This window comes from Lutjanus erythropterus, chromosome 22 (assembly GCF_056507025.1).
Source record: "Lutjanus erythropterus isolate fLutEry1 chromosome 22, fLutEry1.hap2, whole genome shotgun sequence".
Taxonomy (NCBI): domain Eukaryota; kingdom Metazoa; phylum Chordata; class Actinopteri; order Lutjaniformes; family Lutjanidae; genus Lutjanus; species Lutjanus erythropterus.
The window spans coordinates 24,143,097-24,159,431 of NC_139338.1; the positions used below are offsets into that span (position 1 = coordinate 24,143,097).

General features: G+C 38.9%; 1 protein-coding gene across 1 annotated transcript in view; it reads right to left on the minus strand.

The window, feature by feature from the left end:
• Positions 1-3,991: 3,991 nt before the first annotated feature.
• The window catches only part of nrip2 (nuclear receptor interacting protein 2), a 39,363-nt gene continuing 27,019 nt past the window's right edge, over positions 3,992-16,335 (minus strand). The window contains exons 3-6 of the mRNA XM_084711432.1: positions 12,566-12,648; positions 11,354-11,460; positions 7,656-7,708; positions 3,992-4,137 (exon numbers count right to left, since the gene is read on the minus strand). Of these exons, the coding sequence (XP_084567558.1) occupies positions 4,021-4,137; positions 7,656-7,708; positions 11,354-11,460; positions 12,566-12,648 (360 nt within the window). The 3' untranslated portion in view covers positions 3,992-4,020. The remainder of the gene's footprint in view (positions 4,138-7,655; positions 7,709-11,353; positions 11,461-12,565; positions 12,649-16,335) is intronic.

Below are 16,335 nucleotides of genomic sequence, written 5' to 3' on the forward strand. Positions count from 1 at the left end.
AATCAGTTTAGCTCCATCTTGAATATTCAGACCAGTGCATGGAAAAGAAAAAACAAAACATCTTGACTTGTCATTTCCTTGTGAAGACCTGAGACTGGACAGGACTTAAAGCTTGACATGAGACCTCCTACGACAGACTTGACATGGACTGTCTTTTATCCGTATCAAGAAAGGAGGGCAATACAGCGAGACGGGAACCTTTAACGGTCAGATGGGTCAACTGTCGAAGCCCCCTGGTGCTGTGAGAACATCTGCTTTCTCTGTTACGACATGACGAGGCTCTTTATATAGCTGGATGCACCAGTGCAGGGCACACACAAATCATGGGAATCAGTGTGAGGTCCAATAAAACGAGGAACAGGCTGCGCTGGCTGTCCTCTAGTGGAGCCCTCCCACAACCAGTCTGGTGATTCATATTACTCAGACAGACAGAGATTAGAGATTTTAAACAGCATGCACACGATGTTGCTCTGCATTTCCAAATACTACTCCAACTCCAAAAAAGTTTTCGATGTGTATTCAATCGAATACAGTACAAAGACAAGGTGTTCAAACTGATTTAAATGTGTTTTTTCTGAATATACACTCAATCTGAATTTGCTTGTAACAAGTTTTGACAAAAAGTTGGGACAGGAGCAACAAAACACTGGGAAAGTTGAAACTGCTTGGACAAATAGTCCAACAGTTTAAGAACACATATAACAACAGAGACTCCGGACTGTTGAGCCCCTCAAGCAAGAATGAGAAAAAAATTCACTTTCAAAACTTCAACAATTAGCGTTCTCAGTTCCCAAACGCTCACTGAGTGTTGTTAAAAGAAAAGGCGATGCATCACAGTGGTAAACAGGCTCCTGTCCAAACTTTTTTTGTCAAAATGAGTGCATATTTATAAAAAACAATAAAGTTCGCAGTCAAAAAGTTTTTGCAAATCATTGAGTTCTGTTTTTATTTACATTTTACGCAACGTTCCCAACTTTTTTGCAGTTGGGGTCACAGTTCCATCAGTCCTTTGCGCTGTGTCAGCTAATATCAAAATCATGAATACAAACGGAGTTAGCCAGAATACATATTTTATTAGGCAGAGAAAATACTGTTCAGAAGAAGAGAAACACCAAAAATAAATTTCTGTCATACATCATTTCCTCTCATACGGCGTAGGAAGGTCACTAGTACATCAAAGAGAAACAAACTACGCGTGGATGACCTCCGCGAAGAGGTCAGATGGATACTGTAGCACAGTCAAAAGCACGGCACGGCTCAGGTGTCATAAAAGCAGAGCATGATCTGAGGCAGTTCTCGATTCTCCACACTATGAAAACACCGAGAGAGACGAGAGAGAGAGAGAGAGAGGCAGGTGGCACTGTAGTGGGGAGTTTTTCTCGTTCTCGTCGTGAGAAGCAAATCAGCAAACATGAGGCGGCGAAGTGAATAACATCAGCCACAAAAAAAAAAAAGTGGTAAATACACAAAGAAAAGACCGGCCCTCTGAATAAAGAGGAAGATGAGTTTGAAGAGCGGCCTTGGCACAGAGTGCAGCCTCAGCCGAGTGATGAAAATCTCCTGAAAGAGGCGGAGAGGGAAGGCAGCTGGGGTCGGCTTTTGGCAGCTTTTTCTGACCGGAGCTCGGTGGACCGGCTTTGGGGGAGAGATAGGACCCATTTTCCACTTATTCCCATGTGAGACACGAGCCGAAAACGAGGCAGAAAAACCCCGCTTCGACTCCTAACGCACACACATGCACACGTAAACGCACACACACACACACACACAGCCCGCTCAGACTGACACAATCAGACTAGTACACAAACATGCAGACTTATACAAAGGCAGAACTTTACAAAGTCATGCAGATGGAATGTTTTGATATTTCTGTAGTCTGACTCAAATATGTTTTGCTGGCTGACCTGAAGTCTATTTTTATTAGAAGGGATTTATGGGGAACTACTGTAATTCAGGCTGTCGTGACAGACTGCAAGTGTGCTCCTGGAAAACATCTGTCTTCTGATGGGCGGGAAAGAAAGAGCAAAAGGGGCTTTACAAAGCTGGATATAAGTAGCCTGCATCAGAAACTGCGGTATTTACCCCAGATCTCCTCTAAACTCGACTCTTTAAGAGGTAGCCTGATCCAAATCTAATTACACAAGACTTCAAAAAACTTCAAGGCTTCTCAAAATTTCCTTTGAGCGCACTGGAAAGGGCATCCTGAGTACCGACACTTTTTAGATGAGTCATGTTGATTCTTAAAGGAATGGTTTGACATTTTGGGAAAAAACGCTTGTTCGCATTCTTGACCAGAGTGGTGAGAAGATTGATGCCACTCTGTGGTAAATGCCAGCAGCTGTTAGTGAAACAGCTAGCCTGGCTCGGTGCAAAGGTAAAAAAAAAAAAAGAAATCCACCTACAACACCTCTGAAGCTCACTAATTAATATGTTATGCCTTGTTTGTTTAATCCAGTGATTCCCAACCAGACGTACTTAAGCATTCGTCAGGGAGTAGCCTGTGATAAGATTATAGAGTAGTTCTACCAATTTGAAAATACTGAAATTACATTTTTGTTTGTGAAAAAACATCTACATCTAGTGGAACAGTTTTAATTTAGCTTTTAATTTATTTTTTATTTAGCTGTAACAGTTATATCAACTAAAAGTAATGCATGGATGGTTGAAATAGTAAGATAAAAGTAATGAGCTAACAGTTAGGAGTAGTTAGCTCAAATTAAGGTAAGGTTGAAAAAAAAGCAAACAGTTGAAATAGTTCATATAGCTAGCATAAAGGTAATGGATGTTTGAAATAGTTAACTAAAAGTTATAAGCCTGTAATTGGAAGTCAGGTAAAAGTAACGAACCAATAGTTGAAATATTAAGCTACTGTAAAAGTAATGGATATTTGATACAGCTAGCTAAAAGTAATGAGCCCACAGTCAAAATAGTTAGTTAGAAGTTAGGAGCCAACAGTTGACATAGTTAGCTAAAAGTAATGAGCTAACATTACTTTTACAGTTGAGATATTTAGCTAAAGTGATGAGCCAACTTTTCAAATGGTTAGCTTAATCCAGTGGATACATATTTGAAATTGCTAACTAAAAGTAATGAGCCATCATTTGAAATAGTTAGCTCAAAGTATAATGGGCAAACAGTTGAAATTATCAGATAAAAGAAGCCTAATAGATAAGGTAAATGGTGAAATAGCTAAAATTAATGAAGAAAGAAAAGGAATGAAGGAAACAACCTGAACATTTGTCCACTTGTGTGGAAACGTTTTTGCTTTTTATGAGCCTTAATCCTTAGAAACACTGACATGGACAAATGTCAGTGTTTGTGCAGATTAAACAGAGAATTACCATGTTAATTGGTGAGCTTTAGAGGTGCTTGTAGACGGATTTTGTTACCTTTGGACTGTTTCCCCGTTTCCAGTCTTTATGCCAAGCTAAGCTAACCAGCTGCTGGCTGAAGCTCACCATATGTGAACATGGTGTCTCCTCGCAGAAAATGAACTAGTGTTTGTCCCAAAACATAAAAGTATTCCTTTAACCCCATCTAAACTGGACTGAAATGATTTACAGTTAACACTTTTCATTTACTTGATGATTTAAAGTAATTTTTGTACAGCCAAATCACAAAATATTCCACTAAAGTTCACTTTAAATGATTATAATGTTTTTCCCTTTTAGAGCAAGTAGTGCTTGAAAGCATCAGTGTACCCAAGCTCAACGGAGGAACTGGTTTGAATATACAATATAATAATCAAAAAGAATGATTAGATTCACAGATATTGGATCTGGCATCATAACTGGCTTTCATCCACTCTGTGAACTATACTAATTTAATATAAGAGATAATCATGGTGAGTGTTTTAATTCTACAAACACAATGATGTAAACTCAAGGACGACGGTGGCGAACGCTCATCCATGTTCTGGCAGTGTGAGACACCGTGATCGGACGGTCCAGACACAAACGGCTTCGCGCCACGTTGCTGCAACCAGTCGAGGTGGGAGTGGTCGCCGCCGCCGTGTCGCGCTCACAGGTTCTCGTTGGTGTCGTGTTGGCACTGGCTGTCGGTCGAAGGGTTCAGGAAGGGTAGTTCCTCACCGCAGCCCTGCAGCTTCAGGACCTGACTGCTCAGGTCCAGGCAGCACTGGGAACACACATAGTGAACCATAATTAGTACTACATCTGTGGTTCCTTACTTGAAGTCAGGACTACCAAAATACCAGACTGTTTTACCTGTTCAGGTGCAGTAAATTAGTCAGATAAATTACTCTTGGGTTCCCTCTAGACCCAAACGAGAAGCAGCATGATTTCTGGTGTAGGAAGCTAACAGCAGCAAAACGTATTTAAGCAACTTTTAAAAAAGGTCCATCTAAAAGAAAATCAATATCAGTTTAAGTGTACACTATATTTAGAATGTCTTCACCCTTTTAGCTTGCCACCAGAAAGCCTTTTCCACCAAGAAACCACCTTAATATAAGCCAAATATCACTCTCTCCAAACCAACCAAACTCCATTGCCAGAATGAGTAATTTTACCTCACAGAACACAGGAGTTGCTGATGTACCGCTGCCTCGACCTATTAGTTTCTTTGTGTTATTGTGTGGCTTTGGTGTTTTAAAAGTTAGGTGTAGATGCACCAAAGTCACACAATAACAAACAAACTAAAAGACTGAAGTAGCAGTAGACCAGAAACTACAGTGTTCTGTGAGATAAAATCACTGTTTTTGCCAAAGGAGTTTGGTTGGTTTGGAAGGAGTCATATTTAGCCAATATAAAGTCAGTTTCCTGTCAGAAAAGGCTGTCTGATGGCAAAGTAAAGCACTGAAAATGTTCTAAATATAGAGTACATGCAAACTGATAATGTTTTTGTTTAGGTGGGCCTTCTTTTAAGCTGCTGACCGATCCACAGCGGTACATTGCTTAGCTTCCGTGCAGGTACTCCTCTCTGCTTCTACAAACTGGAGGCATGTTGACTGCTATCTACTGTAGATAAAACACTGATTACACTGACTGCACTTCAAATAATCTGAACTTTCCCTTTAAGGACACACAAACACAAGAGGCTGTGAACCATTTCACTACATTCCCAAGTTTCCCAATTAGTTTTCTCCGTCAGTCTTTGCTTTATAGAGCTGAAGCGATTAGTTAGTGGACATAATTTTAATGAATATCAAATTTTAGCATTCATTAAGCAAAAGTTTTTTCAGCTTTATGAATATAAAGCTTTGCTACTTTTTTCTTGTTTTATATTGTTATAAACTTATTATCTTTGAGTTTTGAACTGTTGGACAGACAAAACAAGCAATCTGAAGACACATCAGATTCATGAATTATACCCGTATCTGCAGTCTGCAACAAAAAATTAGATACATACATATCATTCATAACATTATTGTCCCTCTATGGTTCCATACAAGCTTTCAGCTCTATAGTTAAAATCATTCCTCTTCTCAGGCTCTCGCTGATGGAGCATAATAGTTTGACTGTCAACAGCTCTCAGACAGTATGTGAACATTATCGCTACATTGTTCACCCAAATCCTTGGATGTCGGTTCAGCTTTCCTGGGTATAAAAGCCTCTGTTCCATTAAGATTTATTTCTAGGTCATCTGGACGCTTAATAACTGATATTTTGCTGCAAAGTATGAGAAATGTAACACCCTAATTAGGTGGTTATAGAAATAGAACCAAGTGCTTCCAGGTAGAAAACCTCTCTGTCACCTACATACAATTTAACTTTTTCCATGGTGATATTTCAAAGTTTGTCTTGTTTTCTGCTCTCACTAGCATTCGTTTGCAGACCTAATTCACCCGTCGGGTCACAGACTGAAGAAAATAACAGCTTGAGTTTACTGAAAACTCCAACTAAGGCGTTGTTTAAATTTGTGCAGGGTTTTTGCAGCGGTATGGGGGTTTGTTTATTTTGTGCTTAGAACATATCCACTGTGAAACAACTGGAAAATAACGCTTTATTTCTCTGATTCATCGGCTTTCTCGCTACTACAGCTCCCTCTCCTCATTCAGTGTCTAACTTGTTCAACCACCCCTGCACACTCCCTCTCCCTTTCAAACAAACAAATGGACACAAACCAAAGAAGCTTCTCAGGTTTGCTATTTTTCAGTGCCTTTATTTTTAGCAAAGCGGCATCACACATAAAATAAGCCCAGCAGGAGCATCAAATAGGTCGGACCATTCTGTTTCTTTATATCTCTTTAAATTTCAAAGTTATGGCTGAAAATGACAACGGCAAAGAAGATGTTTGCTGATTTTTATGGCTCAAGCGATTCTGTCGTTAGAGTCTGTAAATCGTTTTAACTGCATTTTACTGCTATGATGAAAGTCAAGCACTTCAGGAAATATACTGATTGTCCAGTTCAGGGAAACGATTGACAGAGAAATTAAATTAATAAATGTGTCCAGGATTTTTCTCATCAGGCGTCTGACATAAGGTCTATTAAATAGGGAGAAAATTAAACTAATTCTAAAATATGCCACTATTATCATTATTCTAATGTGCTTTATGTGTCTTTTTCAGGATTATGATTGAATAAAATATTGAAATGTTAAAAAAACACATTTTTGATATTTATTTTGGGTAAATGGTTATGTTAATTGAGTAATTAAAAAGTAATATTTAGAATAGTTAATTACTTAGCCATTATATATGACCAGTAACATACTTAAAAGCATATATGTATAGATTTATGTGTGTAAAATGTCTTACTTGTCTGAACAACAGTCCAAACCCCCTCAAATATTCAGTTTACTAGCAAATCTTCACATTTGAGAAGCTGGAACTAGGGATTTTTTTTGTCATTTTCTGCTTTAAAAATATACTGAAAATAATTGTTTCTGCTTTTTTTGTCTAATAAGAAAATCATAAACAAACAGAAGCTGCTAAATCACCAAAAAAATCTTCGCAAAGAAACGTTTAACATGATGAAGATATTGTGTGATATCTCTGATGAACCCCTCAGGGGAGAACAGGAATGAGCAGCTGTTGCAGTCGCTGTGTTAAATAATATTTCAATAAACCCTGTGATAATTCGCACCATTAATCCTAATTAATTACTATATTGTTTATGAAAGTTTGCAGAGAAAGCTAATTACAGGAATGAACTTGAAGGGAAATATTCATCTTGCATTACAAAGTCCTTAATTTACAAAATTAGAGCTCATGTTCCCTTCATACCCTCAAGTCACACGCTAATTAGATTTTAAGAAGATAGATATATATATAAAACCAGATGCAATACCAGAGAACACTGCTTTCACTTTCAGACGGCTAGATTGTGTCTTCCTGGGGTTTAAATTGCATTTTTAAAAGTGCAAATTCAAAATCTGACCTCACAGGGTGTCCTCGATTCGTTCTTATCTGGTTTTTACCTGCACAGTGGGCACTAAAATAAATCTACCCCGCCTCTCGCCCAGATAACATCACATCCTCTACATTTCTTTTACAGAATTTGTGCTTGTGCTCCCGTCTTCGCACCCCCCTTGAAATGTTCCTTTTTCTGCAACCATGTAGTTTCTTCTTCTTCCTTTTTACTTATTCAAAGCCACGTTACCATTTCGGGGCAGTTGGGTTCTTTAAAAAAAACACACGCACCAAAAGACACGATAAGACACAGCAAATATTAGCAAAGCAAATGAGAACCTTACTTTAAGTTCCAGCAGAGTCTGAAGACCCAGGCACAGCTCAAACGCCTCATCCTCTGTGAAAGGGAAAAGAAGAAAGGGAAGATAAGGAGAGAGGGATAGCAGAGAAAGAAACACTTTTATGACTGCATTATGAAATCCACTCCTCGCCCTCACATGCATATATTAGGCTGAATCCAGGTTAAATCATCAACACAACTAAATTATTCATTCCTGTGTTAATGAGAGCTGATAAGCAAACGTACTTGTGAGGGTGCGTTTGATTCCCGGAGCAGGGAAGTGAGAGTTTTGGAGCCGGGTGAGAATTTAAGCGTGTTAGGAGTCAGGTGTTGGGCTCAGAGACTGAATTATACTTTATCATTCACCGCAGGGCGGATGAATCGAGAAGGTGAAGAGAAGAACTGCAACATAAATAATTATGTGTTCTTGTTCTTTTATCTGTGAGAGGACAAAATGTCCTCAAACAAGAGGAAGATATGATAAATCTTCACAGTAAGAGCTTTTTTGACCAAGTAAGGACACAACAATATTTTTATAATGTTACGGTTTGAGACGATGGAAGTGAGACTTGACTTTGAAGGAACAGTTTGACATTTTTCTAAATGCATTACTTCCTTCTTTTATTGCGAGCGAGATGATAAGATCGATACCTCTCCAGTGTCTGCAGTTAGCTTAGCTTAACTTAAAGACGAGAAACAACAGGAAACAGCGGCCTGACTCTGTCCAAAATGAGTAAAATCTGCCTACCAGCACCTCTGAAGCTCATTTCATATTTATCAGCGAAACGTGAATGTGTTATTTTGGTAGGGACTGCAGGGATACGTCCCAACTACTTTTCTGCTGACCTAAAATCACCCCCATTGCTAATTTGATATTCCACCAGGCCTAAACTGGGAGGGGATCATGTAATCACTTACGTGTGTGCGTATGTGCATGCGTGATGACTGGAACTGCAGCTTGTCTGCAGCTTATCTCGAATACTACTGCACATTTTTTCTGTGCAGATTCATGACTGTTTGCTGCAGGACCTCTGTGATTCTTTGAAAAACCTTGAAAAACCTTTTTTTATGGCTTTTATGTCCTCATGTTTTTATGGTCAGAGGCGAGGTCAGCCCATTCTTGTAAACGCGATACCTCACGAACATCTTGAGGGAATTTCTTCAAACTTGACCCAAGATTTCAGTACGCTAATTATGACAAAATTTCACACAAATATCTAACTGGATAAAAAGATGACATGATAATTTTCAGCTCCCTACCAGTCCTCTACTTCTCTGTAAAAATAGTCTCTAAGTGAAGACAAACGTGTTTCTCACTGGAAATTATTCACTAGAATCACACATGTATAGTGAGTGATTTTGCCACAAATAAACTTTTTATTAAAAAAAGTTAGAGGTCAATATGTTGGTAAGTTCCATCTTAAATTCCTTCAAAGTCTTCACCACATACATTATCTGAGCCTGGACAGACTTGGCTCTAAACTGTGAGTATAATATTCTGAGGCAAAATTTCCAAGAGTTAAGTGCTAAATTTCTGAGGGAAAAAAAAGGCTGTACCATTCTCAAATTAAAGTAATTAATTCCAAGAAAACTTCTCTGCAATTAAAGTCACACATTTCTGAGAAAGAACCACATCGCCTCACTTTGCGAGGCTGGAATAACCTCATCTTACCAGATGCCGCCACTCATGCCTGCGGTGGATCATCTGATCAAATTACACTTTGCAATTGGATTCAGCAATAAGGAAATACTTGAGGATCAATTAATTTGATGATCTGCCGTATGTTGTTTTGTGGATATGTCCCAAATACGAACCTTTTTCATGGCAAAAATAAACTGGTATTTTCTTCTAGAAAATAGTGACGCAAAGGATCACAGGTTTTGTCTATTATCTATTATTTGTTTGTCTTACCTGCAGTAAAACACGGCACCAATGATCTTTTATCACCAAAACGTGACACAAAAATCTAAGAAAACACAAGATGAATCGAGCACAATTCCTCTGTAAACAGTATCTGCGGGACTTAGATTTTTCTGCTTATCAAGTTCGGTTGTTGTTTCTTTGTCTATTCAACCGTGGTGACAATTACTGTTCATGATAATTATCTTCCCACTTGGTCTTTTTCAGCATCAGGGGATTTCTCCTTCAAAGTTTTCCTCTTAGTAGAGCTGATGTAAAAGCTTTTCAGAGTGCACACAGCATTAATGCAATATTAAGTAGAAAAGATCACTAAAAGAGGGATTTATTTGCTTGAAAATATTGTTAATTACTGCTTTAGTGCATTCTTATCGACCTAGCTGTCCTTTTATGTAATGGTGAATTCTGCCTGGGTGCTTTAAGAGGACAGGGTAGGATGTACCGTCTGAATGTTAAGTACAGAGACGAGCAAATATCCAACTCAAGATGTCTTTTAACAAAATCTCTGCAGAAGTGACACAGCAGGTGAACCTGCATTTTCTCTGCTAGAGGTTTTTTGGTACAAATATTCATGGTCTGCAGACGAAGACGTGTACTCACATTAGTGATCCCCTGACTTTTCATTTCGCATCAGCAGCAGGAAACAAGTTTTCACTTTCACTTTAAATATCTGAAGTTTGTGCAGATATTTATATTTCCCAGACGATGTATCCTAATAACTTTTGTGATTCCATGACTTTTCCTCTCGAGCCACCATGAGCTTGACAAATTATATGGTTCTGAGTGAAATATTTCAGCCCAGTCTCATGGCAGTTGTCAGAAAAGTTCATCTATAAGATTCATGTAGATCCATCCATCCATTCTCTTCCTCTTATCTGGGGTCAGCTCGCAGTGGCAACAGGCCAAGCAGGGTATTCTAGATGTACCTCTTCCACGCTTTCCAGCTCCCCCTGGGGGGTCCTCGAAGCGTTCCCAGGCCAGATGAGATAAGTAATCCCTCCAGCAGTTTCTGCGTTTACTCCCAGGGTCTCCTCCCAGAGGGACGTTCTGGGAAAACCTCCAAAAGAAGTTGTTTAGGAAGCATCCTAATCAGATGCCCAAAGACTGACCACAGCCGCCCTGCGCAGGGAGCTCATTTCGGCCGTCTGTATCCGTGCTCTCGTTCTTTTGGTCCCTATCCAAAGCTCATGACCATAGGTCTTGGAGTCAACAAACTGCCCCAACAGCAACTGCCATCTTTATTTTACACCGAATGGGATCAAAATTTACAAAATAAACATCATGCTGTGTAGAAGAAGACTTGAAACTAACAATTGAGACCATAAACTCATTAGGAAACTGTTGACAGAGGTCATAAATCAAGTGAGGAGTAGGGTCATTTTCTCAAAAGCTTACATGCAGTCAGACTTCTTATTGCAACCAGTGGAGTCGCCCCCCTAGTGGCCATTTAGAAAAATGCAGGTTTTAGGTACCTCAGCATTGTCTTCACTTTTCAGACCTGAAAGCTTTGTCCACTGTTTAATATACGGTGTCAGACTCCCATCAGCCTCGGCTGTACTTTGTGTTTAGTGCTAATTAGCAGATGTTAGCCTGCTAACACACTAAATCAAGATGGTGAACGTGGTAGACATTGTACCTGCTAGGATGTTAGCATTTTGCTAAAAGCACTGCTGTACCTAAGTACAGCTTCACAGAGCTGCTAGCATGACTCCAGACTCTTGATAACTAGGAAATCCAAATCATTTAAATTGTTAAAGTTTTACAGCGCAAGCTAATATTCTTACCTTTGACAAAGGCTGAACACTGGACCGTCTGTCTGCCCAGCTGCAGCTGCAGACCCGTCACTGAGCGGCTCACACCACATGGTGAACTGTCCTCACTGGGAACCAGTCTAATAACACACACAGACAGTTCAAAAATTTTAAAAAAGGGGGGCATTTAATTTTATTTCATACGGTAACTGTCTGCCAGAAATGGATTCCTTCATTATGTGTCACACTGTGGTGAATTTCATAAACTTTTTCATTAAAGTGTCGATCAAACGTTTGTGCAGCTGAGACTTTATTAACAAACAGTACATCAATATTTGCAGCCTTTACCATTCATCTTCAGAGCTGATATTAAGCTAAGATGGGAACAAAATATCACATCCTCTTCATGTTCTTAAGCCAGCGCACAGACTCTGATATAAAGACTGAGATTTATTTGGCATTTTAATGACTTTTCTTAAAGATGAAGGTCCGACCTTTAGGGCTCTAAAACATTCATTATTAAATCTCTCTATGAAGGTTATTTTTTCACTAAATCTTTCAATATTGAAGTCTTGAACTTCTTGGTTTTATATTTGCTCTTTTATCAATATTTGCCTTTGCCTCAGCTGTAAATGACTTCAGGGTTAATGCTGATGACAACAATGTTTCTTCGGCTTTTGATACTGTGGACCACAACATCCTAATCAGTCACCTTGAACATTAGTTTGGTCTCTGTGGTGCTGCGCTAATCTGGTTTAAATCATATTTAACAGGAGTATGTGTGGTGTACCACAGGGCTTTATACTCAGTCCTTTGCTATTCACATTGTACATGCTGCCACTCAGTGCCACTCAGTTGCAACTGATGTAGACACAGAAAAAATCTGTTTCAATTTCAGCTCAAAAATTAAGTATATCAGCCAGCATATTGGCAAACAGTGAATTTCTTCCTTTAAAATCAGCATCAGTATATATCAGTCAGGCTCTAGTTTTTAGCCTTGCCACGGCCGTCTGTCTTTTAATACTTTATTTTAAATATCTTTGATCTTACATCTGATTTGATTTGATGTATTTTGTGTTTTTCTTTGCTATTTCTTCCTTTTGTGAAGCACTTTGGGCTGCATTTTATGTATGAAAGATGCTATATAAATAAAATGTAATCACTTTGTTAAATGCGTTACAGGTTTCAAAGGGAGGGCAGCTAATACATGTGTCATGAGAGTGTGTTTGCAGTTTAGTTTCTTACCCCAGCCTCTGGCAGCAGGAGGTGGAGATGTGGTTGTGTTGGCTGCCCGTGTTGATGGATGCCTTGACTTCAGTCTCGCAGCACTGTGGAGAAAACAGAGAGGGGATTTTGGTGTCACAGTGTGATTTTCCACTCTTAGTCTGGCAACACCACATGCGAGGAAACAACCAGTCACAACGGCACATTGACACAACTCTGGGGAGCCTTTGAAAACCACTGATCTGTTTTTCTTTTGAACCAGCCCGTTCGGCTGCCACGCGCTTGTGAAAGTGCCAAACTGAAAAATGAAGTCCAAGTCAACTGTTAATCAACTTTGCACAAACAAAACAAATCTCCCCCGGTGCAGTGTTTCCAAGCCAGGTTGTTTTTTATTTGTTTTTCAGCCAAATGTTATTAAGTGCTTTTAACTCCATCTGTATTGATTCTGTGTTGGAGTCTTAAATCACCACGTTTCTGCTAATTGCTGCAGGCGTTCAGACCAACAGCCTAACAGTTAATAACCAAGTTATAAATAAACCAACAGGGATCTTCTGTGAACCATTACAGATCATATAAGCTGTTTTTTTTTTCATTATTAACTGATCTGTTAGGTTCATGTTGCTGACTCTAGTTCCCAGTAAGATGCTGATTCTTTAGTTTGTTGAGTGCACTTTGATTTTTCAGACTTAATGATCTCAAAAGCATCACTCAAGCATGAAATATTAACCAAGTGAGTCATTTGAGCACTTTAAAGTCAACAACTTCACACTAAAGAGGAAAGTGATCTATAACAAGCCACATGATTTGTTTTACAAACTCAAAAATCATTTTCATTGCAGTATTAATGATTTTTTTTTAGCATTTTAGTATTAATGATTCAGTTAGCTTAGCTTAGCTGAGCTGAAAGACAGGATGGGGAATCAGCTAGTCTGGTTCTGTCTGAAGTTTAAAAACATGCATCTCTAATTTCTGTAGAACATTATAGTTTAATCTGTACAAAAACTGATGTGTACAAATAGAGGAAGAAGTGTCTAAGCTACCTAACCGTTTTGTTGCCGTAGCTTCATATTTAACAGACAGATATGACAGTAGTATCATATCATCAAAATCTTGGCAGTTAAAAGCAAATAAATGTAAAGCTACAGCCATGAGACCGTTAGCTTAGCTTAGTTTAGCTGAAAGACTGGAAAAGGGGTAAATAGCTAGCCTGCCTCCGTCCAAACTCAAAATCTACCAGCACCTATAATTACTGTAGCAGTTTTATATATTGTTCGCTTAATCTGTGCAAAAACTGAAATATAAAAACAGCAAACTGTCGAAGCGAGCTAAAAACTCAGAAAATAAGTGTATTTCCAAATGCCTGTTTTTCCAGGTTTTCCCATAATTCAGGCTAGTGTTTTACAGTAGTCCTGCTAACAGGCAGCTTGTCCTAATTTCCTCTGACATTTCTGTTCGTCTGCATCTCATACTTTGCTCTGTTGCCTGCAGGGCACTTCGTGTCACAAAGACATGTTGCATGGGAGGCAGAGCAGAGACACAATCTTGGAGGAACATCTATAGTGCAGCAGATTGTAATGGTTTATGGGAACTGTCGTCCGTAATGGCCTTTTTCTATTCAGCAACGTCTTACATGATGTCATGCAACCTGTAAACAAATAAGGAACGTGTTTGCGGGGGAAAACATAAAGTGACAGTAAAATGAGGAGTATATTCTGAACATATGGAAGCTCTGCATGCATGTGAGATAAGCATGCTGGCACCACCCCCACACTGCTAGCTGTGTGTCAGACCATGTGTAAATTAGATGTTTTTCCACCTTAAAATGCCAAAAAATCTCAGCTATATTGCTTAATGGTCTTTAAATGTTTTAATTTTTATATAATTCTCCTTTATTAGATAATCTGCAGTGCAGGAAATAATAATGTTGAATGGTGAAATTTCCACCCAATGAAAACATTGTTTCAAGAGTTAATGAACTGGCAGAGTGGTGTTCAGACTCATGAAGTGGTTAATGTGTGGTAGTATATCCTTTGTTATTTTAAAATGCATTTTAAAGTCAGAATTATGCTAATAATGCCCATTTTTACTAAATGTAACTGTAATCTGTAATCTCATTTTTTTTTTAACTGTAATGAAATAGTTACTATTAATTGGATCACAATTATGTAATCCTGTTACATGTCACCTGTTACTCCCCAAGTCTGCCTAATAATAATGTAAGTTGCCTTATATCTAACATTTTATAACATCTGCTGTGGTTTTTATGGCCCAGGACTCATCCTGGTTCCTGTTTCTGAATTATCTCTCCCCGTCATCCCCCGTCATCCCCTGTCATAAATCAATATCTTATCCACTTGACCCGAGGACATTTTCCCCCTTGGAAATAAACACGTTCAGTTTCCATGAGCCTTGGTTTGATCCCTCACACTCTGTACAGACTGAGCTGAGCCCCTTTTTGTCCTCGCAGGCACACCGGCTTATCAGCAGGTCCACAAACCTGCTCTTTTGTCTCAGCACTGGCGGTGCAGAAATCTCTCTCTCTCACCCCGTGACGTTTAAAAATAGCCGCCGAATGAGTAACCTGGGAACACTTTGCATTTAATAAGTTGATGATAAAACCACAATGAGTAATGGAGGGGAGGGGGGGAACGCTGAATCTACCACAAAACTCCTGAGTGGACCACTGATTTTAAATACACATACAGGAGCTGTTTGATCACTGTACTGATTTATTTCAAAGGATAAAAAATGGCTCTTTAGCCCTTGATTATAGGTTAAGTATTTAAAATTGATACTTGTGTATCCACTGTCTTTGTCATTGAGTAGATTTAGAAGAGAACTTGATAAAATAATGTATTTCTGTCATTTTGAGATAACTGTGCGCTCACAAAATGTACAGCATAACCCAATGTATTTTTCTATTTCATTCATTTATAAAAGATTCCATCTAAAACAACATGTTACCAGCTATGATAATCATGTTTGTTACACAGCTTTGTTAAAATACTCGGTTCTGATTGGTCCATTACAGTATTCTAGTATTTAATATTGGCTTGCCTGAAAAAGCTGTCTGATGGCAGCTTAGACTGATATTAACTACAGATAAGTACCTCATACGACCCCACAAAATCTGAACTATCCCTTTAAGGGAAAAATCCTGCCTCAGTTTTTATATGCTGGATGTCCGTTTTTGTTTTTTGTCAGGCCTTCACCTAAAACATAACCTTTTTTTACCAACATTGTGTTAAAACATTAAGTATGAGCCGTTCGTCTCTGTGGCTGATATGAAGAATCAGCTTGAGGACAGACTGAATCACTCCTCGAGTATTTGTGACCTTTCTGCATACATTAATCACTGGAGTGGTGAGAGTGTGTTAGATCGCGGACCGCGGGGAGCATCTCAATGTGAAACCACACAACCATTAATGCCTAATGTGTTTCAGAAAAGAGAGTTAATAAAAAGCGTGAGTACTGAGTCACTGCATGCATAATGATGCCGTTTTCTACTTTTTCTACTCGTTTCAATGCTGACACGGTCTCACACTAAACAAAGAGGCCCTGATGATGCAGTCGTGTTTTGATTCAGTTTGGGATTATTTATTAAAATGGCACTCCACCAGTTTTACACATGAAGATCAGTTTACTTGTCACAAGGGCTTCCTCTCAGTAAAACAGCTGTATCAAGTCATCTGTGGCTCTAATTATAATCCTCATGATGTCATCGGGGTCATGATGTCATCAGGATTATGTCGGATTGGGTTTGAGGCTTAACTCTTTTTAAAAGTAAACAT